Source organism: Echiichthys vipera, assembly GCF_963691815.1.
Source record: "Echiichthys vipera genome assembly, chromosome: 12".
Lineage (NCBI taxonomy): Eukaryota > Metazoa > Chordata > Actinopteri > Perciformes > Trachinidae > Echiichthys > Echiichthys vipera.
In genome coordinates, this window is record NC_139837.1 from 28,227,262 (window position 1) to 28,252,510 (window position 25,249).

A 25,249-nucleotide genomic window follows, 5' to 3' on the forward strand; every position below is an offset into this window, starting at 1 on the left:
GGATCTCAAATCGTATGGAGTACAACTTTAAGTCAGTAATCTGTGAATTTTTCTCCTCTAAAATTAGCATCGGCCAGGCCCTACTAGATACATCATTTTCTTTTGGTAGTATTGAATTATTATATCTTCCATATTACTTTTATATTTGAATCAGTGTGATGAAGCACCTCCATTTGGCACTTAAGTAACCAAAACAGACATTCCAGTTTGGTTATTTACCTTAATAAATGTTTCTCAACAGTGTGTCATGGTGTATATTGATATCACCATGTAAAGTCACACAGTATACTGTGACAGCGGACTTTATTCATATTTCCCACCCTGACCATGACAGACGGTGTTCATGCAGCTGTTAAGGCTCATACATTTCCTCCGTATTTCTGCACTTAACCTGAAAGCTTATGGATGTATATCGATACACACCAAACGTTGCAGTACCACCTAAAATCATGGGGGCACTGGACACAAAAAAGTGCTGTAAATATCAGGAGTGAGCGAGTCATCAAAGCCCTGACGGACATCCTGAAATACTGAAAGAGATGTTGGTCGTCAGTTTCTCTCATCTGTCAAAGCAATGTGTGGAATTCTCCGTCCGAATTCTCCGTCTCCTTTAGTGTCTCACAGACCACCGCCGTCTACAACGCTGCCCGCCATTTTGCCTCCTTCTCAACAGACGCAGGATCATTATTTACTCCTTTGTGTCACGTTTGTTGTTGTCATAAACTTTTTTTTCCCAAACGTTTTTGGAATAACTTTTTAATCTGAGCGACGCCCTCTAGGGCATTCCAACGTAAAGAACGCATGAAAGCATGAGGACAGTGCTGATTAGAGCGTTGATAACACACATCTCTATTTAGGCACCAAATAGAAGCATAAATGAGCCTGAGAAGAAGTGCTGTCCAAATGAAGCTTCATGAAGCATTTTCTTTATTTTCTCAGTCCTCTAGTGGAGCTCTCTGTTCAACAAAGGGTTAAAAACACCCTGAATCACCATTCATTGAGTCCTTTTCTTTAAACCAAGAGCTCCATCTAGTGGACTCAACAAATGCAACTAATCCTTCATGAAGCTTCATTTGGACATCAATAGTTAGAAAAAGACGGCAGACAACACGTACCAATCTTTGTTGGCTAGTTGTTTGAAGTTGGCTTAGTGTGTCAGAGCCCCTGGGCTGTGGTCAGGTCAACAGAAGCAGTACATCAAAACATCTTATTCCTCTGTGTTGACACTGCTGGGCCCAGATGACAAGGTTCCAGCAGAAAAAAAAAGAACTTGGCTAGAGTTTTTCCCCAACACAATGCAACATCTGCCAGCAAGGTGTGGACCATCAAATCTTATCTGTGCAAGAGCACAATCCTGCTGGAATACGTTTTACATGCATGGCTTTATTCTACTGGACTTTTTGTATTGTATTTCATCTTTTTATCTACACCTGTAACAACAGTCTGGTGTTGGTGCCATGCTCTGTTTGGTCTAAAATAGAAATATGACTCTAGACATAAATGTACTTGTTATTCTGTCCACAGGAGCCCAGTGACAATGGACCACTGTTCTCTGAGCTCAAGTTTTACATGAGAGCTGCTAAGCCTGACCTGAGTAAGCCAATTTATCATTCCTGACACACACACACACACACACACACACACACACACACACACACACACACCTAGAATTATGACGCTAAAGTAAAGTTAGCCTTGTGATCATAACACAACATAGTCCCCCACCACCAGGGCAAACAAATAAAAGAAAGCCAACTTTCTTAATTAAAAAAGACAATCTTGCAGCTGAGGCACGGAGGGGCCCTGTAGAGGAAGGGAAGCTTTTGGTGGCAGTGCCGTTGGCCCCCAGGCCACAGCTTTGCATTTTATATAATAACAATCCAAATGTCAATCTCCCCTGACAATTAACTGTTATATTACTAAGGAACCAAAGGCTCATATTTTATTCATGCTGGAATCTCACGTTGTTGGTAAATATTTGTCCCAGCAGCAGATTAGCTTGCGGTCGCGCTGCCCGGCTCCTCCTAACGCCCACCCCCTACTGAATTATACACTTATTACTTTGCGCATCACAGGCATCACCCACTTAAATCAGATCCAGTTAGTGTGTTCACTGGAAACTATAGTAACCAAACCGTCTTTGATTTACATGATGTGCATTCCACAGATTTATATGCATATTTGGGACATTTTGGCCAGAAAAAGTTCTTGAAACATATCTGTTAAATTCCCTCTTGTCCTGCAGTTAAGAGCTGGATGAAGTCTCACAAGTTAAAATCTCTGGGCGTTCCCAGGTACTGGGGCTCAGGTCTGCATGAGAGAGGAGGGAAAAGGTAAGGCTTTGTCCAGGACCGCTCTTTTTTCGGAACTCATGTTTTATTTTATCTTACTTAAGCATTCCATTCTTACAGTACAGTTTTCACCATTTCTTTGCAAAATTTCCAGCTGCCTTGACATCTATCTATACGTAAATAATATAACATGTTCAGATCGAAAAGGATAGGATATCCTAAATACTATCACGTGGATGTTGTGGCCAACAGCTTGAGGGTAAGTCCACACGATCGAAAATTATCTTTTTTTCCCCCTGTCTTTCTCAAAACATTTTCTGTCCACACAGTGTTGTCGCAGGAATATGTGTCCACACAAAACCATTGAAATCATCCTATATGTGCCGCTGTAACTCTGCCACATCGTCACACCAACAATGGAGAAGAGACGCAGCATGCACATAAAGCTCTTAAAGAGGTTGTAGGGTTAGAGATCGAGTCAAGAGGTGGAGTGATGACATCATCACTTCACAAAATAGGTGGATTTGCTGTCCACACGACAACACAAGGGCGCCATGTTGGTCCTGACCTGGCAGGAAAAAATCCTGATCAAAGAACATCAGAGCATGGTTTGGAAAAACGAATTAATAGAAATCCTTTCTTAATGTTCCTCACAGCAGTGGATGAAAGCGACATTTTTGATATTGTTATGAAATGTAAGAACGAAAAGTCTTCTGATTTTTATGACATTGATATAGGGGTGTACGGTATAGACGGTAGGAATTTGGCTACTCTATGGCTTTTGACTCTACTGTGTAACCGGCAGAGCAGCTCTGACATAACCACACAATGCATGTAGATCCAGCCCATGAGGGAATATTTCCTGGCCCTTTGAGTAGAAGCCTATGTGAAAAAGTAATTCCTGGCCATAGTTGCAGTTGATTGAAAATACACTCTCAATCAATAAATCAATAAATACCAGAAAAAGGAGAACAAAGGGACACATTTCCCGGGAATCCCGTGTCCCAATGAATTATGAATGTGTGGAACAACCAGCAAAGGAAAAATAGTTTTGCTGATTTTCAAAACAATACGACATCTTATTAACTTGCAACATCAACAAAATAACTCTAAATTCGCTTTAGAACTTACCAGATTCACGAAGCTTGTCACCTTTAATAACACAACTGCCAAACAATAGAAGCAAGATATTATTCTGATTCTGAAATTGTCTGGAAAAAAGCAGGAGGACTGTCAGGCGATTTAGTAAAGTTATTAAAATAACATCACCGAAAAACTGCCTTGCTTAATGTGTAACACCAACACAATAACAAACAGTGAAAAAACAGGCCGGAATAACTACGTTTATAATAAAATAATATAAAAAAACAGATAAAATGACACACAGCAAATTTAATCACTTAATAAAAAGATATTACTGCAAAAACAATTCAAGAATAAATCAAGTATTTTTAATTTGTTCTCTAATTTGGTTCTCCAGTGTACATCGGCTGCGTACATGGCACAACACAGCTGTTGCGGGATGCCAGCCGTGGATTGCGCCTATATGTCCAATTGGTTCACCTCTATTTTTTTATGTGGCTCCTTTATTTTTCTCTCCGTTTTTTGTGTCCCTTCAACAGGTAAAAACTACTTTACATAGAACTGTTACAAACGAGTACAATCTCTGATAATGATGAAGAAACATTCCTCATTGTACCAGAGGATATTGTGAGGCAACAGAGTTTCCAAACCTGTAGAATCAACTGTATTAAAACTCACTGGCACACAGTGAAGCTGGCAGCAGCACATGCTTCTGATGGAGCCTATGTAGCTGGTAAAAACTACTGCTGCGCCTTGCCTACACACGCTGCGTGTCCAATCACCATGTAATTTTGCTTATATATTCTGCCAATACCGATGTTCCTCCTTTCATTTGACCTGAGCTCTGCATAAATGCTGTGGCGTAATTGGGGGGGTCAAACGTGATTTTTTTTTTAAAAAAAATTATTTTACTGACTGCATTAGCTGCAGTGCCCACCAGGTAGCACATGTGAGCAGCTCAGATGAGTTATACAGTCTATGGTACAGATGAATACAGCACTTTATTAAATTATCTGACGGCTTTTACAGTATACTTACACATTACAGTCTTAATGTCATAGTGGACATGTTATGTTATGTGTTATGACCATAGACGTATCATAAAATAAGTATTCTTTGTACCTTGCAGGTATAGGTTCATGGTTATTGACAGGCTTGGCACAGACCTGCAGAAGAAATTTGGAGAATGTGGACAGAGGTTCCCCAGAAAACTGGTGCTGCAGCTCAGCCTTCGACTGGTTGGTTATTTCATGATCAAATGCTTTCATTTGGCTTGTATGTTTTTCAATTAACTGGTAAACAATGGAATTGCAAGAATGCGGAGTTGAGGAGCTCTCTTGTTTTGTATCACCAAGTCCAATTCCTGTGTACACTGTACATTTGGGGAATATTACTATGCTGATTCTGAGGCAGACAAAAAGTTCCAATCCATGTTGCGTGGATTTACTCTACATTATATTATATTATCCTTGTTCTTTCTCCTTGTTTAGCTGCATTATGTGATATTATCATTGTTCTTTCTCCTTGTTTAGCTGGATACTCTGGAGTACATCCATGAGCATGAGTATGTGCATGCTGACATTAAGGCATCCAACCTCATGTTGAGCCACAGTGATCCCAACCAGGTGAGTCGAAGCTCAAATAAAATCATTACATTCTATCTTGGGGAAATTAAAAGGGAATGAGCTCCACAACCTGACACTTTTCACCACTGAATTTGTGAATGTTAGGAAACTAAAATGCTGCTGTGACCCCAGCACTGCTCACTGAAACAGGGAGGCGATTGTGTTTTTTGATCATAACACACTTGTGCTGCTTCATTAGATTCAGTCAAGGCCTGGAGGTGTGTGTGTGTTGTGTGTGTGTGTACATGGAGATTAGATGGCAGCAGCTAAGAGGTTTTTTTCCTAGCAAACAAGACAGGCAAATATTTAATTTGAATATTAATAATGTATCATTGGTGGTGTTATTAAAGAGCTATTCATAAATGACTATTTAAATACAGGCCCCTCAGGATTTTAGTATTAGGTAAGGTTGTTTTTTTTTTTTTTAATTGTAGCATTGCTGTTTTGATGTTTTCCCCTGGAGTTACTGAGATGTAGCTTTGGTCTTATTTCTGTATGTTTCTTTATTAAGGAAATAACCAATTGTAATATATAAGCACAATGCAGACTAAATAATAATAATAAAAAGCATGTAGGTGGAATTACAATTTAAATTCCAAAAAGATGGACTTGTGCTTTTCAGTTTGACTCCTTACATTACAATTGTTTTTGTATAAATGTGTTAATTGTGATCTTGTTCTTGGTCTGAGTGCATGTCTGAATCAGTGTCTTTTTGTAGGTTTACCTAGTAGATTATGGGCTGGCATATAGGTACGCACCCGACAATGTCCTAAAAGAGTACAAGGAAGACCCCAAGAGATGTCACGATGGTACCATCGAGTTCACAAGCATCGACGCACACAAAGGAGCAAGTATGTACAAGATCACTACCAGTAGTTATACAACCCCAATTCACATGAAGTTGGGACGTTGTGTAAAATGTAAATAAAAACAGAATACAATGATTTGCAAATCCTTTTCAACCTTTATCCAACTAAATACACTACAAAGAAGATATTTAATGTTCAAACGCTTAATAATGCTCCACACATTTTCAATGGGAGACATGTGTGGACTGGGGCAGACCAGTCTAGCACTCTTTTACTATGAAGCCACGCTGTTGGAACACGTGCAGAATGTGTCCTGGCATTGTCTTGCTGAAATAAGCAGGAACTCCCTAAAAAAGACGTTGCTTAGATGGCAGCAGATGTTGCTCCAAAAGAGTTACCCATGATGCCATGCACCATCTTCCGACTACTGAAGGCGCTTTCACACTACTTGTCAAATTCACCCATTCATAAAGACATTAGGTGGGTTTCCACTATGGTCAAAACAGGTCCTATTCTTATTTCACAGAGAACATAATCACAATTCATATTCATTCATAATTCATACAGTTAGGTTGCTGTAATCAAATAATATGATTTAATGATAATCTTTTCATTTTTGTTTCATTCACTGTAATATATCTATAAGACGGAAACATGCCAAAATGACACGGTCCAACATACGTTGAGCCAGTAAATACGAGCATGATAAAGTAAACGAAAAAATAATTCATGCTTCACGAGTGACATTACTACATGTGCTGTCCGAGACTTGACTCCGCACTGTCTGTCTCAAGGCTCATTTATGCTTCCATTTTGTGCGTTACTAGAGATGTATGTCATCAACGCTCCCGTCACTATCTTCATGCTTTCATGCGTTTTTTACGTTGGAATGGACCATGAGCAAAACGTCCTCTAGAGGGCGTTGTTCAGACCCCCCGTACTGCAGCATAGTGACAGTCTGTCTGTCAACAAACACTTTTACAGCACCCAGCATTTTTAAAGTGCAGTGTTTTCTTTCATGTTACATGTACATAAGTTGACATTGTGAATCATACGGTACACCTTAAATCAAACTATTCTGTACTGTCTTCTCACTGTTAAGCTGCAAGCTGATCACTGCCAATCGAGACCCATTCAAAGTGATACGTCACCTCTCGAGTCTCCTAAATCCCTCTGGGATAGTGAAACTATCTGAGCGGACACATTTGACCCTAATGGAAACACACCTATTCCCACTAATGGCAGCAGTGGAAATCTACATACCATCTAATCTAATCTAACCATCCGGCCTGTAGGACGAAGTGTAAAGTGACAGAATTGATTGAATGCTGATTACTGACAATGAGAGATTTGTGCCACATAGAAAGTAAAGATTTTTAGTAATTCGGGGGTTCTCGCCCAAGGACACTTCAACATGCGGACCTCTCTTGAATGGAGGATAACCTGCTCTACCTCTGAGTCACAGCCACCCCTATGCTGCCTATGCTTTTTTTATACCCCGTCATGACACTCACCTGTTTCCAATGAACCTGTTCACCCGTGGAATGTTCCAGACAGGTGTTTTTGAGCATTCCTCAACTTTACCAGTTTTTTGGTGCCCCTGTCCCTGCTTTTTTGGAACGTGTTACGGCCATCAAATTAAAAATAAGTGAATATTTGTAAAATATTTTGTATTCACTTGAATATAGGTTGAAAAGGATTTGCAAATCATTGTATTCTGTTTTTCTTTACGTTTTACACAATGTCCCAACTTCATGTGAATTGGGGTTGTATGAGCATACTACTATAACCCCAAAACAATGACTTTTGGAGCCTTTGTGCTCAACGTATTTGAATGACTAATTGTTAGTCCCCTGCGGCATGAGAGAAACCACAGTTTCATGTCTCAGACAAATCCGTCAACTGGGTTGAGTGGCAGGGTTCAGAGGTCCCAAGCAAATGAATGCCAGAAGCCGCTGACCGTGTTGGCTTCTGCTGATGTGGTTGTTTGCGCCCAGCTGCATGTAGGCGGAGTGACCTGGAGATCCTGTGTTACTGCATGGTTCAGTGGTTATGTGGACGCCTGCCCTGGGAGGACAAGCTGCAGGACCCCCTCTACGTCAGAGACTCCAAAATCAGGTTGGACACACCTTCATTCTCTGCACACATCTTCTCTGAGTTCTTTACTGAGTTACAGGAGGTTGTCTGCTGCATGAAGGCAGGCAAAAGTTTGGAATTTAGAACATTCTTATTATATAAAGCATATAGAAGTTTTACCTTTCAAATAGAGCAAGGTGCTTTAAACTGACAATCTTCAAACTTTTGGGGAAAACTCATGCTGCTTTTTTCCCCCACATACAGGAGCCAAGAAAACATCTCTGAATTTATGACCAAGTGTTTCCCTCAAGACAAGCCAGGTAAGAAAGACACACACGCACACTCACACGCGCACATGCACACACACAAGATTCCAGTGTTTTGAGGTCAGGTCCCATTCCTTTTTCACAGGGAACATAATCAGAATTAATTTTCATTCATAATTCATACAGTTTGGTTGCCATCATCAAATAATATGATTGAATAATAATCTATTCATTTTTGTTTCATTCACTGTACTATATCTATAAGACGGAAACATGCCAAAATGACACGGTCCAACATACGTTGAGCCAGTAAAAATACGAAATACGAAAAAATAATTCATGCGTCACGAGTGACATTACTACATGTGCTGTCTGAGACTTGACTCCGCACTGTCTGTCTCAAGGCTCATTTATGCTTCCATTTTGTACGTTAATAGAGACGTATGTCATCAACGCTCTCGTCACTGTCCTCATTCTTTCATGCGTTCTTTACGTTGGAATTGAACGTGACCAAAACGTCCTCTAGAGGGCGTTGTTAAGATTCGAAAGTTACTCCAATAAAGTTTGACATCAACAAACATGGCAACAACAGAGGAGATAACGATCCTGCGTCTATTGAGAAGGAGGAAAAATGGCGTGCACCGTTGTAGACGGCGGTGGTCTGTGAGACACTAAAGACGTCCCAGAGTGTGGTCGGAGAATTCCACACATTGGTTTGACAGATGAGAGAAACTGATGACCAACGTCTCTTTCAGTATTTCAGGATGTCCGTCGGGGCTTTGATGACTCGCTCCCCCCTGCTATTCATGGCACTTTTTTGTGTCCAGTGCCCGATACTGCCCCCACGATTTCTGGTGGTACTGCAACCTTTGGTTCGTATCGGTACGCATCTGCAAACTTGCAGTATACAGACAGAAATATGGATGAAATGAAGGCTCCGTCTCTATCTGTATGCGTCTCTTACGTAGAGCATAAATGAGCCTACTCCTGGGAATGTGAGGAGAGTGTCACGTTTATGGGTCTCCCTCAGTTAGCAAGATGGGTAATTCATCTGTAACAATTACTAATTCTTAGTACTTCAACTTATTTACTTCACATCAAAAATGTTCACTTAAGCTGTCATGACCTTACCTGCAATGCATTTCCTGTGCCTACTCCTCGTAGTTTCCCAGTAAAACATTTTGGGTGTGAAACAGCAGCAGCAGTATGAGGACTTGCTTGTGTTTTCAGCTTTAACACAGCTCTGCTGCAACTTAAGAGATTGATGAATAAACAAGGAGGCTTGTATTAAAGGTACAATTTGTAATGTATTGGCTGTTTTTTATGAAAAGAAAAGAAAGTAGGCATGTAACGATTTTGATTTTAGGGATGTGAAGCATTAAATGACATTCACAATAAGAAAAACTACCAATATTAATGTATGTTTCTGTTTCATAGTTCAAAGGGTTACTGTACAACTTGTACTGTATCAAAATATATGTATATTGCAGTCACTACATAGAGTTATTTGCATCACGATAAAGTACATTAAAGTAGTAATGATATCTTTCATTTTTATTTATTCTCTTCTAACTATAGCCTTTAACACCAGGGACAGAAGTCCAATAACACGCTGCGCTAAACATTTTTAGGTCAGACTGTAAATGACGACTTTGACGTTTATTGTCTCACTGTGGTAAGAGTTGCCATTTTAATGTTGGCACTTTGACCTGCAGGCAGTGTGTCGGTTCAGGCAGAGGGATCGAACACGAGGCGTCACACCTCCTTCCTTCTGCTGCGCCAAGCACAACCAAAGTGTTGTTTACAACTCCATCTGTGCGACTGTGTCTAGTCTGAGGAAAGTCGCACCAACAGCATTAGGCAAGACGCTGCCACCAGAGCACAGTATTATGGTGACGACAGTGTTTTGGAAAAGAGAGAGGAGTCCGAGTCCAGTCATTTATTTATGTAGCCCCCCATCACAAATCATCAATCAAATACATATATCTTAATATGCAGTGTACAAACTACATAAAGCCAAGAGGAATGGGAAGCTGCTGAAAAAAGAAGATATAACAGACATACCTTTGCTGCTACCACTGGCACCAGCATGATGAGCTTGTGTATCATGTTGTCGCTGTTTGTTGTTACAGATGAGATCCAGAGGTTTATGGAGGAGGTTAAATCTCTGGGATACCAAGACAAGCCACCATACGAGAAGTTACGCTCCATCCTGCAGGCCGGACTGAAGGCTATTCAGGCTAAAGATGACGGCAAGCTGCTGTTCGCTCCCGTCTGCGGAGATGTACAACCTCCTACCAAGGTCAGAACACACACTGAAACTAACAACAGCTTTAGTCATTCCATAAGGATAAGAATAATTGTAATAATAATAATAATACAACTCCTTGACTAGAATGATCTGCTTCTTGCCAGCTTAATTTTATTCTGGAATTATTCAATATCTGATCAGTGTGTGGCAGTGTTTCCATTATCCAGTAATGACAGATTTTACTAGAATAATCTGTTTTAAGTCCCACATATTAAAATCTCTCCAGTCATAATGTTCTCTCCAGTGTTGGAAAAGTTAATTTTCTACGTGAAAAAAAATGAACTAGTTCAGTTCATAGTTCATAATTCAAAATTATGAAAAATTAACTAGCTCATAGTTGCCACAGTCTATATAGGACCACAGACAGAAATTATTTTAACAGTTTTAATACTAAAACTATGCGTAAGATTTCATCTAAATATCCAATTTTGAATCCTTATCCAACCAGGGTTTACATTAGAATTGAGGGGACAGCATTTCCACATTGTTGCTTTAACACTTTGCTGCTGTCCATTCAGTCCACACACGAGCAGCTGCAGCTTTCACACCTACAGTATATTCTCAAAACCATGAGGAAAAACTTGCTGCTTGAATGGTCTTTTTTTACTGAGGAATTATAAAAAGAAAAACAGGACAGTAGTTCTTAAGGTACAGATGTTTTTCAATTTTAATAAAGTTCCATTTCATTACATACTAAAAAGGAATACTGGAATCCTGGTTCAACAAACAAGTTACATGAATAGTAAAACCAGGAACCAGGCTGAGGTAGGAAATTATGGTTGAACTTGAAATTAAGTTTATGAAAGCTGGGCTTTCCACTTTACTCAAAGGCTGCAGGACTCCGACAGTACAGTGCACCACCAGGTCGTACAGCTGTGGCTGGGAGATGACAGCGGAGCCGCTACTGTAATCAGTCAATGGGGTTTGGGTCGATGATCTGTCTTGATTGTCTCTTGATTTTTTTATTTGCTTGCACACACATAAATGCTCCGGGTGCTTCAGTTCAATGTGCCGTTTCAGGTTTGCTGTGGATGCGACTGAAGTGTGGATATTTTTGATAGCCGTCGGGCAAAGTTTGCAAAGAAAAATAAGAATTATCCCATCCTCACGACCTTGAATACAGAGCCTCCGTGCTGCTTTATCCCCTACACGCTGCTGTAGCCTCCATGCTTGTTTCGATGATGCATGCGGCGGCGCAACACTGGTGGCTGGTGTTGCCAGATTGGGTGTTTTTTCCACTACAAAGTGAAATTCCGGTGTAAAATCTTTTTAGGTCTTTTTAGGCAAATTGGGTCATCAAATAAGCCATTGAGTCAATTCTTTTTGTGTATGAACTATTAACGTAGATTTTCCGAAGAGTCGCCAACAGTCTGTTGCGGCTAACACGGATAAGCTCGGGACAGCGAGTTGGGCGCATTAAAACGTCTTTTTTAACCACTAATACTGCTCCCTACACATTAACTGAAGAACCAACAATGTAGTTAGTGAACCCAGAGTTTATTAAAAGAGTGTTTGAAAGACTTAACTTCTGGCCCCTGTACCAGCTGCTCCATTCAAGTCGATTACCAAATACAATCAATTCAATTCAATTTTATTTATAGTGCCAAATCATAACAAAAGTTATCTCAGGACACTTTACAGAGTAGGTATAGGCCACACTCTATGACTTATTCAAGATTAACATAGACCCAACAATTCCCCCGTATAGTACAGTGGCAACGAAAACCTTCCCTATAACAGGCAGGAACGTCGGACAGACCCAGCTCTGGGGAGGAAGAAAAGGAGAGAGAAAGATAGAAAGACAAAGACAGACAAAAGACAGAGAGACAGACACACTTCCAGAGATGCAAGCAACCAAAGAGTAACAGTAACTAATAATCTATAGTAATGTGAATATGACTCTTATGTTGTGGCGGTTAATACAGCAGAATAGTCGGAACAAGCACATCTAAGGTGATATGAAAATGATAAAAATTATGATAAACATGATCAATGATGAGTAGCGGCAAAAGCAGCTACGATACAGCTAGACATACCACTGATGGTGTTTTTATGGCTACAAATTTTATAATTTATAAGACTAGTGACAGTAAATATGACTAATAGTTATAGAAGTAGCAGAAAGCGTCATGCAGGACCACGGCAGCAGGCAACACCACGATCAGCAGAGACCTGCTAGACGACAAAGCACAAACAACTCCAGGGAAGAAGTTGAATTAGTAACATGCATGGATGAGACATGAATGATACAGACAGAGAGGAGAGAAGCTCAGAGGATCAGGAAAAGTATTATCCCCGGCAGACTAGGCCTATAGCAGCATCATTAAGCAGAACAAACTCAGCTTTAAAAATAACAACATCGCTGAGGGCTCGTAAGTCCTAGCTGTAAGCTTTATCAAAGAGGAAAGTTTTAAGTTTACTCTTAAATATGGGGACAGTGTCTGCCTCCCGAGTAACAATTGGGAGTTGGTTCCACAAGAGAGGAGCTTGGTAGCTGAAGGCTCTGCCTCCCATTCTACTTTTGGAGACTCTAGGAACGACAAGTATCCCTGCATTCTCAGAGCGCAGCCATCTAGTCGGGTAATGCGTTACTATGAGCTCTTTCAGATACGACGGAGCCTGACCAATAAGACATTTATAGGTAAGGAGAAGGATTTTAAATTCTATTCTAGATTTTACAGGTAGCCAGTGCAAAAAGGCTAATACAGGAGAAATATTTTCTCTTCAGTTTGTTTTAGTTAGTACACGAGCTGCAGCATTTTGGACCAACTGGAGACTCATAACAGACTTATTGGAGCAGCCTGATAATAAGGAGTTGCAGTAGTCCAGCCTAGAAGTAACAAATGCATGTCCTAGTTTTTCTGCATCTTTCTGAGACACAATGTTCCTAATTTTCGCAATATTACGCTGGTGAAAATATGCAGTCCTTGTTGTTAATTTTATGTGAGAATCGAAGGGCATATCCTGGTCAAGAATAACACCCAGATTTCTTACTGTGGTGCTAGAGGACAACCCAACATCATCCAGAGTAATAATATCTTTAGCTATTGAGTTTCGGAGGCCTTTGGGGCCAAGTACAATAACTTCTGAGTTTAACATCAGAAAATTGCAGGTCATCCAGCTTTTTATTTCCTAAATGCACATTTGAATAATATCTAACTGATCGGTTTCTTCTGGTTTGATCTACAAATATAATTGTGTATCATCAGCATAACAATGAAAATTTATTGAGTGCTTCCTTATAATATTTCCTAAGTTAAGCATATATAGGGTGAATAGAATCGGTCCAAGGACAGAACCCTGAGGGACTCCGTGACTGACTTAAGTGTTCATAGAGGATTTGTCGTTAACATGTACAAACTGAGATCTATCTGATAAATAAGACTTAAACCAGCTCAGTGCGGTTCCTTTAATGCCAATTAGATGCTCCAGTCTGTGTAGCAGGATGCAATGATCAATAGTGTCGAAGGCAGCACTAAGATCTAGTAAAACAAGCACAGAGACAAGTCCTTTGTTTAAGCTATTAGAAGGTCGTTAGTAATTTTTACCAGTGCTGTCTCAGTGCTATGATTCATTCTAAATCCTGACTGGAAGTCCTCAAATAACTCATTATCCTGTAAAAAGTCACACAGCTGATCAGCGACTAATTTCTCGAGGATCTTAGAGAGAAAAGGAAGGTTAGGTATAGATCTATAGTTGGCCAGTACCTCAGGATCAAGACTGGCCTTTTTAAGAAGAGGTTTAATTACAGCTACTTTAAAAGTCTGTGGTACATAACCTGCTGATAAAGACATATTAATCATATCGAACACAGGAGTGCTAACTAAAGGTAACACTTCTTTAAGTAACCTAGTTGGAATAGAGTCTAGGAGACAAGTAGAGGGCTTTGATGCGTAAATAGTAGAGGTTAATTTGTTACCGTCAACTGTAGAAAAGCAGTCCAAGAGGGAAGAAGCCCATTGATGATTTATTCCATCAAAACATGTAAACGTTGTGGTTTGCTGCAGACACGGTAATCCCATAAGCGTCTTGATCGGCGTCTCAATGTCCAGATTCAAAACAATAAGCCACTGTTTTATCAGAGCACCTTCATCATACCACAATGGCAGCCTACCACAAGTTGCAGGCTGGTCGTCTTTACCCGTGCCTGCACTCACTGTGTGTCTTCCGGCAACACACACCCGACCTCTGACCCCTGAGATCTGCGTAATGTTTCTGTGCTGCAGGGAAAGCTGTGTGGGAATTTCACCAATCTGCCACAAACCAAACTTTTATGTGTTTTGCTGGAATAAATCGGCAATGAGCTCCTTCCCTTTGGATTGTATTTGGTAATCGACTTGAATGGAATTTCACTTTAAGGCCTGTTTACGGTCTGTCTTAGCCTCGGTTTCTTCTGGAAGGCTCTGTAGAAATCTGGCGCCCTCTAAAACAAAGTTAAACTGACTGAAGCGTATTGTTCAGACACCAGAATGAACGCATTCACAGTAACGTTCATCAGGCAGAATACAGTACGTTCAGTTCACGCTGCCCAAAATATGAACGAGACCAGGAACTATCATTCATAGAACGCGTTCAGGCACAACACTGGTTCTCTCTGCCTCTCTGATTGGAAACACGCCACAAGTACTAACCTATCAGACCCAGTGGAGGCTGCTGTGCCTTAACAGTCAAAGAAAAGGTGCTCTGCTGAGCAATGAAGGCAGCAGATATTACTGAAGTTGCAATATACATCACAGTCCTCTGTGCTGAAGCAGGGCTCGACAGTGCGCCTGTTTTACTCACATTTGTAACTTAAAATCCATGTGTGCGGCTGTAAAATGTATTTTAGAGCATGTGTGCCAATAATCTCTCATAGGGTGTGTTTTTGAATTTTATTCTATTGGCAGTCGTTTTGCATTTAGTAGTTCAGCTGTAACATCGCAACACTGCGGCTCAGCAAGTGTGCTCAATAATGCATGTGACCGTGCTACAATGCAAACCACTACATCCGGAAAAGGCAGAGAATAAGTTGGGATCATTTCACACTTAAAAAGAAGCCAAAAATGTGCAATGTTTCTACTGTTAACTAGAACTGTTCTACCACAACAGCACAACATTGAGGATTTAGCTTCTGAGCCCAAAGCAGCCCGTTGTTAACGCCACTTAGCACCGCTGTTCTGGTTTAAGTAGGGCGGTTTCCGTAGTTACGGAGAAACAGGAAGATAATACGTAACGTTAGCTGTCCTGGTGAATGCCTCTATGTTTAATTTTCCATGAATCTTAAACATAACGTCACCTCCCTGATCACTCTATAGTTTTGTTTGAGTAAATGTGTCAGTGGTGTTTTGTTCGTTGCTTGATGTTACAGTAAACAGGAAGAGAGCGAGTCCCTCTTCCTGATAATATATATCTCTAATTCATTTTCAAAATAAATCTATTTGTCTTTAACCTGTTTGAGTAAACACGTGCGTCACGTACAATTTTATGCACCACTTTGAATTGTTTAAATAGTAACATATTCATGATAAATTGCGACTGTATTGCCTTCAATACCTCTCTCTCTCTCTCTCTCTCTCTCTCTCTCTCTCTCTCTCTCTCTCTCTCTCTCTCTCTCTCTCTCTCTCTCTCTAATACATTTTTACGCATAATTATTGTTTTTTTTATTATCTGATTAATCGATGGAATAATCGATAGAATACTCGATTGCAAAAAGATTCAATAGCTGCAGCTCTAGTGGATAGTAAAACATAAAGACGGTTAAGTTGATTTCAGATTAGTGTTTGTTCGTTGATGTCTGGTGAGGAACCTTCCTTTTTGTGGGAATGTGGATCTTTCAGATCAATTTGAAAGCGGTTTTACAAATACAAATTGTAGATAGGCAATACAACTTTGCCCCCCAATTTTTTTTTTTTTTTTTTCTTTAATCCACAGTGGATATTCTATCAAATACTGGACAATAAAAATAACAGTATTTCAGAATAAATCAAGAATGAATACTTTGTTTTCTTATTTTGATCTCCACTGTATATCTACAGCTGCCAATATTAACACCGTTTACAACACAATCAGACGTGTGTTGTTTCCTGCTGTCCATCTTCATCTCCTGTCTCTATCTATATGCCTATGTCCCTCTTTCTTTCTTGCTCCCTCCCTCTCTGAGCATATGGAAGACGCCACCAGGGACATGGAGTTGGCAGCCAAAAGGTTAGCGGGCCCCGGCGCTGGTTATTGTATGTAATTATCCCACCAATCTGTTCACCTCAGCGGGCGCCATGTGGTGATCATGAGGTAGCAATTGTCAAAATGGAGGCAAAGTGGAAAAGGGGGCACGGTGTGAGTGATAGTTCAGACTGAGAGTGTAGCTTCATTATGAGTAAATGAGGACGCAGGAGTTGATTGCCCTCATCAAGTGCATTAGTCTCTCGGAGGCCACTTGTTCTTTCTTTCACCAGACCCCACAGTCGCTTCCATTTCTGTAGACTGGACAAGGATAATAAAGTCCGATGGTATGGGAATCTCTGCTCTGTATCTGCAGTGATTCTGAGAAACACTCCTATTTGTTGATCCCACTGTTTAAACATGCTTTACAAGCAGAAGAAAGGAAATGGGTTTCTGTTCGACCCTGATCAAAACAGTGGAGCACAAAATGAGACATTTGAATAGATTCATATGTATATACTGGTGGCTGCTGAGATGAAGGAGTGATAATTACAGTTGCTCAGACTTCACAAACAGAAGGCAGGAGGCCCCAAATAAGTCAGGTCGCCTCATCGCCTTGTCAGTGTCTTGCCTCAGTGTTTGTCTGTTCAGGCCCCACTATCATTTTAGTTGTAAACTACATGTCTTCAAAAAGACATTTAAACAATAAAATTACTGGGTTGCACTTTGCATTTGAGCCCCTTTCTGTCAGTTTTGTCTTATTTCGATAGACTAGTGTACTGTTGATTGTCCAACAAGACATTTGCTCAGCTACAGTAATAGAAATTGTAAACATATCAGGTTGTTGTGTCAATCTCTCAGTCTGCCTCACCGGATGAACAGTGTGGGTATTAATCCTGACATATCGGGCCCTTTCCTCCGTCTACACTATCAGTTTTGCAAGAGCACCAACACTCCACCTGGGTGTAAGCTCCGCCCAAGATGACTGTAATTGGTTTATAGAAATACAAACAGTCCAGAGTACAACAAGGCATCAACAAGGTTATGTCCCCTCTCTTCATTTTCTTCTCTTCTTCTCCTTCCAGGCGGCCATCAAGAGAAAGAAAGCAGCAGGTGACGCAGAAGAGGGTGAGACTGATGAAGGGCCTATCAAGAAAAAGAGAACCACAAAGAAAGGAGGTAGGTATTTTTTGTCTCTGAATCTTTTTGTCCATTCACAATTGATTTATTTAGCCCGTTTCTACATCAGAAGCCATCACTCTGTCCGCTGTGTTGCTAAGTTAGTGATATAAAATCCAAGTTCTAGGTACTTTTCAGGGGTTGCCAGCAGTTGTCAGTTAGCGATCCATGGTAAGGACATTTTCCCACTGGTTAATAAACTTGTGACAACACCATCGTTCCTAATTACAAGAAAAGATATTTGTCAGAGATGCTCAATATCTGTAGTAAGTTAACTTTGACCTCTGGCCTCTCCGGTCAAGCTTTTGCTGTGGAGCTGAGACCAGCTGTAACATGTACCAGCCTGAAATTAGTATTTGGGGAAAGGAAATCAGGATACAACACAGTCACACGGTCCAGGCAAAGAAATAAAGCAAAAGTTTAGGAGAGTAAGCCTACTTTTGTTATGGCTAAAATATATCAGTCGCTGAATTAATTATGAATTAACACGACTCGTTAAAATTAAGGATTTAATTTACCTCGAAGTAAGGGCACCACACCAAATTAAGACAGGATGTTTATTAAACTTTGGTGCAGGTTTAATACCTGTTAGTTATTTAAGTAATTGATTGTTAAATTTTATCAGTCTCGTCTTGAACGCATTAATTCGTACCACAGCCTTATCAGTGACCAACACTTTCTGCACAGACAGAAGACTCTCACAACGACGTATGGTTATAAACATTTATTTGACTACCTGACAAAGAGAATATAATGCAGTATAGCGCGACATTGAATAGACAAGTGAAAAAGGTTAAATGTGGATATAAGAAGCTTGAGGCTCGAGGGAGGGTTTATAATATCACTGGCGGATACAAAAACTTGCTCTAATTAGCCTGCCAACAGAACTCGGATCAGAATCTAACTGTCACCAACGTTTAACCAAGAGTTTCATTAAAAGGCCAACCTTACTTTGCCGTTGATGTTACAGTCACCCTGGCGTCTTACAGTACCGGTGCAGGTTTCCGTGGGTCCGCGTCCCGGTGTTTGGTGGACCTCGGCTCGGTTTGTAGACTGGTTCAGCTGCGCGGTTGGACTGGCGGCTCTCGTCGAGTCCCGTCGTGGCTTGGATTTGGTGCTTCAGGTGGCTTGCCTCTGAAGTGGTTTGTGGGTTGACAAAAGTTCTGATCGGTTCTGTGGGGCTGGAGTCGCGAGTTCAATGCAATTTGCCGGCTGGACAAAAAGGCAAAGACAGCACGAGGGGTTTAACTATACTTATAAAAGATTAAAAAAACGTGTTGTAGAAAACTTAAAAAGTCACGCGATAAAAATAGATTAACAAACGAAAATACTTTAGTAAGAAACAAAATATAAAGTACGTCTCTTGCTAACTTTGGGTTAACAAAGGAACGAACAGCGGGAGGGGTGGTCAGAGGTGCTAAACGCAGAGAGAGGTCAAGAGAGGTGAAGAGAAGAGATATGCAGAAGAGTAGAGAGTGGGGAGAGGAGAAGAGCGGGGACAAGAGAGAGTTGGACACCTCTGTTTGTTCGTTTATCTCACAGTTGAAAGAAGAGGTGGGGTCTTTGGTTAACCCATCCCTTTGGCTCTGAACAAATCAACTGCTTTTTACGCCGGAATTCTAATTCTGAGATTAAACTATCTTTGGTAGATTTTCCATTATTAAGCTTTCTGATATCCAATTTAACCAAAATCTTTAGGCAGACAGATTTAACAGATACAGATACTACACATCATCACACTCTCCTGGATATAGTGACAGGCCTATTATTAAAACACAAATTATTTCAGGAATTAGACAGAGACTTTGCACTTCTGAAACCACATAACATAATCACAACAAGATACAAATAATGCATATACTGTTACACACTTGCAAAAATGTCTTTGAACAGCCAGTTGCGATGAAACATCAAACTTTAACTGTTTTCTAAACTTCTGCACAAAATTCTGTTGCTTTGATTTTATTAATGAAAGTCCATCTGACAGCTCCTCCAGTTCGAAGTGCGGTCAGATTTGACGTTGATTTAGGTTAAAAGGGTCATTTATTCTGGAGTTCTGGGTTTTATTACTCCAGGAGGGTCCGAGGTTGTAAACCCCACCTTATCGAAACAAGCATACAAATGTCTTATCTACGGTTGTCTTCCTGCGACGCTAAGCAGACAACCAGACACAAAAACTCCTTGAACAGCACTTTCCCATGAGGTCCTACAAAAGTATTGAACAAATTAAAAAATGTTGACCTGTGAATGGCACTAGATAAAAAGTCAGACCTATGTTATGACAATTCATCCTGACGGGAACATGAATGACAACTAAATCTGTTGTTTACAAATGTAATTATGGACACCACAAGAGTATGTAGTTAGCCAAATGAACAGAAAACAAGTACGCTTTGCTGTCATTTCTTGTGGCGCTGCTTTTGTCCTCTGATGGCACTAAGAGCAGCAGCTTCACAGCAGTGACCGACGGTTCTGTTAAACAAAGACAATTAACCCCCTTCAACTTCTCCCTCATGATTTGTGGGCGTGTATTTTCCACTTAATGTCAGTTATTGCAAGTCACAGGGTGCATTAGGTTAAACAGTGAATGGACAGCTGTTGAGGTTACTATAATAGCTGTGGTTATGTTTCACAAGATTTGTTTGTAATATTTTAAATTAATTTTAATTATTAAAGAGGTACTGCGCTTCAACTTGTTTTTTGGTGGAATTGCAACTTCTGTGTTGGTCACATGATGCCATTAGGCCCAACACTACTTTTACCCATTGACTTCCATGGCGAAAGAACAACGGCGTATTAGGGCCAAGTATGGAAAAAAAATCGTGGCAAATCTAGGAGAAAAAAGTCACAGATTTCTGAAATTAAAAGTAGCAAATCTATAAAAAAAAAAAGTTGCAGTTTACATTAAAGTCGGAAAAAATAGTTTTGTTGTAGACTCCCTGTTGAACTGCATCACTTTAGGATCAACACGGACGCTGCTGCATGTCGTGTAGGCTCCCATGTCTGCAGCAAACTCTGGAAAATATTGTTTGGAAGTTTAGAAAGAATAAGGAACACTCTGCACACTTTGTTGCATTTCTCAAAATTATGATGGGCGGAGATATGATCAGACCTGAGCTGAAGTTGCACTTTAAATTAACCTTGAACATTATACAGTTGAATGCAGTTTCAAGTATAAATACATATTATTAAATAAATACACTTTAAAACAGAATTAAGAAAAAAAAACTAGTTTACTTTTTGTATTAAGTTAAATTTAACCAGTTTGCTTGCATATGTCTTCTCATATTGTTTTATTAAGGATTCATTTTCACCGCTCCCCCAAGCCCTGACGCCAGCATACATGTTCAGAGAGGCCAGTTTGTTCTAAATTCAAGAAAGAATTATTCACTGACCAACACTATCATCTGTTCTATATGTTTTTCTGATCGTGTCACTCATATATGGGAATAATGCAATATTGCTATTTTAAAATGGCCAGGTCTCTTTGAAACCACTGTATCATGACCGGTCAAATTCAGCTATTGACTAATAGTTAACACAATGGAACTTAACAGTGTTAAAACAAGTCCAAATGATCCTTTGTTCCAGTTTGTCCTTGTGTATTACAGTGTGGATGTTATACACACATTAGAAAAGCCATTGAGTCATTGTGCAATTCATGATCCGAATAATCTTTCGATTATTTGATAATCAAAATAGTTGTTTGTTGCAGCCCTATACAGTTCACTCCCAAGTCAACACCATGGCTGTTACTGAGAAGGAATCACAATACCTTTACTAATGAACCTACATGATGGGGAAGGCTACTCCTCCCAAAACACAATATAACCTAATTTTTGTTCATATTTGCAGGTAATAATCACATCCATGTTTTTTTTCTTAATATATATTCCTCGTATTGTCAGTACAGTGAAACGAGGTAAAATCATGTTATGATTGGAGTATCATTTGAATTTTGTAATACTGTGATATAAAACCATCACCAGAGCAACTGAGGCAGCTTTTAACAAGGAAGCTCAGGAACAAGAGTGCATGTAAGACTGTAGTGGCTGCAGGCGGTATATGCCCAGTTGCATAAGTTATTTTAGACTGACAGAAGTGAAAGATTTTAGAAAGTGGTGCGAAAAAAATAGTATATGAAGAAGATGATGTCTTTTAAGGAGCAACTACTCTATGTTGTTAAACATGATGAATTTTCCTCCACAGGAGTGAATGGAGTGAAGAAAAGTCCCAAAAAAACTCCTAAACCAAGGAAGGTACCAAGCACTCAAAAGGGGGCTGACCCCAAATCCAGACTGGTGGAGATGGGCACCCAGACGTCACCTGGACTTGCCCAGAGAACCAGAGGCAGACCCAAGAACAGCAACGTCTAAGAATCCATCTCTGTCTACACTCCTCCCTCCATCCTCCTGTTTTCCCCTCTTTAAAAAAGTTACTTTTTCAACTTTTATATGGTTTCTTATTGTTATGCACTGCTAGATGTTAATTTCTGAATGGATTTGGTGTGGTTGAAGCCAGATCCATAGTAATAAAGAGAAATTTAAATTGTTCATCTTTTGGTTTCAGGGTCAATGGCCAGTGATGGAAAGATCTAATGTTTTTACCCCTTTTTTTTTGTGTTACCATGACACAGGCGTTTGAGGTAAATTAGGGCGCACTCACACTATCCATCCGTACCGTGCCCAAGTAAGTACAGCTTAAGTCTAGTTCCTTTGACCAGTGTGAGTGCAACCGTACCACGGCTAGGCCCACCTCTCCCAAACTTGTAAAGCAAGTTTGCACATGTACGAGCACGAGCGTGCGCATGTGTACGAGCACGAGATCTACGGCGGTTCTGACGTAATTTTATGTGCGCCTGTTCGGACATAGAAAAAACAAGGACATTTAAAACAATGGCGCCGAAAGGTTCAGTTGGTGTGATGTGGAGGTGGAGTGTTTACTGTAGATTTGGTCGGATGAAAATATTCAATAAAAGTTGGACATGACGCACAAAATCTCCGAGGTCTATGGAAAGATTTGTGAACAAAGTGCTGCATCGCGATGACGTGATCAATGCGATCGACGTGACGTGTTACGGCGTGATGACGTATAGGCAGGCCAGAAGCATTCGCCCAGGTAGTGTGAGTACAAACGGGCCTGGCCCGCAGGGGGAGAGGGAGGGGGGGACAGGTACCCTAAAGCACGGCACGGTACGGATGGACAGTGCGAGTGCGCCCTTAGCGACGTTGGATTAAGATTTAAAGACAGACCGTAACACAATGAGGAAGGTGTCAGAAATTAGGTCAAGAAGTTTAGGTCAATCTTCCATTCCTACATGAAGCTATCATTTTATTTTTGTTCAGTTCCTTCTATTTGCATTTCTGTCTCTAACACATTAACACAAACAGCGCTGTTGCATAGAAATGTACTGATAATAGCAAAAGTGTGCCCTTATTTACTGGGCTTGATTTACTCTATGTATTTTAATCTGGGCTCATTTCATATTAAACAAACTTTTCAAATCTGTTACTTTTACTATAAAAGTGGCCGGTGGCTGAGTGGTTACAGCAGTCGACGCCCCATGTAAAGAGGCTGAAGGTCCTTGAGGCAGTGGCAACTCTGACCTGCGGCCCTTTGCTGGATGTCTCACCCCATTTCCTGTCCGTCCTATTTAATAAAAGGCTTGAAAAACTGCCAAAAAAATCTTTAAAACATTTTGCTCCCAAAATTTTGTAAATGCTTCATTTTTTTATAATTTTTTTGACGGTGGAGGCAAATGTTTCCCCCAAAATACTTTGTACATTTTCTACACTGCAGGCAACATTGAGCCCCAAACTCACGGCACATTTGTTTCTCTTGATGAGCCCATTGTCTTTATTAACTAGATATTGTTAATGAGCAGTCCTCTGCATGAGTGCCAGACGGAATAACCCAAAAAACAATATCACTCTCTGACTCAGTGGAGAGACTGGAGGGGCATGATTAGAGTGGTTGTTTGATCAGGGATGGGACCATGTATTTGGATACTTCTGTGAGGAGAAAGGCTCCATGAGCTGTCACCTGTCAACCATCTGGTCATGGTAATATTAGATGTTTAAGATTGTTACCACATATGTCCTAATGTATGACTCACGTTTTATGATTTTGTTTTCTAATATGTTTTGGCCTCATTTGAGTTTAAGTTTTAAATCCGTTAAAAAATATAAAAGCATGTGTGGTACCACCTCTTCGCTTTTTGGTAGGTCACCCTCTATGAAGGGTTTAGAAGTTGAAACTAATGCCTTTATTAATAGTTACTAATTTACAAATTGTCTTCAAAGCATCTGTAAAAGATGAACTGTTGATAAGAACAACTCTTAGGTGGGCAGGTTGTGAGGAATACCTCTGACTGGTGTTTCTTTTTGGTATTAATACTATAATTATGAGTTCAGACCTTCTAATAAGCATCCCTTCTCAGTTATACAGTTGTGGTCAAAGGTTCACGTACACCTGTGAAGAACATGTATGTGATGACAGTCTTGACTTTTCAATAATTTCTACAACTAGTATTTTTCTGTGTTAGAATGATTACAGCACATACTTTGTCATACAAAACATTCATGAAGTTTGGTTCTTTTATAAATTTATTATGGGTCTTCTGAAAATGTGACAAGATATACAGAGTCAAAAATATTCATACAACACCTTGAATTATCAATTTTGGTGAAGTAGAAAGGTTTGTCAATCAAATTTGCTGTTTGGCATGGCCTCTTCATATTGGTGATTGATTAAATACTCATTAGACTCCAAAACTGCTCCAGTACAATGGGAAACTAAGGAGCTCAGCACAGATCTGAAAAAGTGCACCTTTAACTTGAACAAGTCAGGAAAGTCACTTGGAGCCATTTCAAAGCAGTTACAGGTCCAAAGATCAACTTTGCAAACAATTGTAAGCATAGAGTTGTGTCTGCTATAATCAGGACGAAAATACAAACTATCACCTGCGTCTGAGAGTTGACTCTTGACCAACCTGACTGATTTTCTAAAGCCACAAAAAAGCAGGTGTGCAAGGAATTTTAAGTTGCTGGAACACAGTTGTCAATGCCACAGTCAAGCGTGTTTTACATCCCCATGGGCTGAGAGGCTGCAGTGCAGGAGGGAAGCCGTTGCTCCAGAAGCAGCACCTTAAAGTGTAATTCCGACGCAAAATCATCCCAGGGTTTTTTTCAGCACTTACATACCTCAAATGAACCATTTGGACAGTTTTTTCCTGTAACAATTATTAACAGAGAAATCCGGTAAAGTCGCTAACAGCCGGACATAGCTAACAGTGATTAGCTCGGGGCAGTACGGTGAAGGCATTAAAACGTCTTTTTTAACCACTAATACTGCTCAGAATAACAGCAAACCTCTGCAGCAGCATGAGAAGAGTCCCTACACAGAAAACAAAGCACCGACAACGTAGTTAGTGAACCCAGAGTTTATTAAAAGAGTGTTTTAAAGACTTACC

General features: G+C 40.2%; 1 protein-coding gene across 1 annotated transcript in view; it reads left to right on the forward strand.

Moving 5' to 3' along the window:
- Positions 1–22,331, forward strand: part of vrk1 (VRK serine/threonine kinase 1) — a 32,482-nt gene extending 10,151 nt beyond the window's left edge. Inside the window, exons 4-13 of the mRNA XM_083924488.1 lie at positions 1,525–1,594; positions 2,246–2,333; positions 4,504–4,612; positions 4,907–4,999; positions 5,718–5,850; positions 7,806–7,926; positions 8,149–8,204; positions 10,283–10,452; positions 17,685–17,778; positions 21,988–22,331. Coding sequence (XP_083780614.1) covers positions 1,525–1,594; positions 2,246–2,333; positions 4,504–4,612; positions 4,907–4,999; positions 5,718–5,850; positions 7,806–7,926; positions 8,149–8,204; positions 10,283–10,452; positions 17,685–17,778; positions 21,988–22,154 — 1,101 coding nt within the window. The 3' untranslated portion in view covers positions 22,155–22,331. The remainder of the gene's footprint in view (positions 1–1,524; positions 1,595–2,245; positions 2,334–4,503; positions 4,613–4,906; positions 5,000–5,717; positions 5,851–7,805; positions 7,927–8,148; positions 8,205–10,282; positions 10,453–17,684; positions 17,779–21,987) is intronic.
- The last annotated feature ends 2,918 nt before the right edge of the window (positions 22,332–25,249 follow it).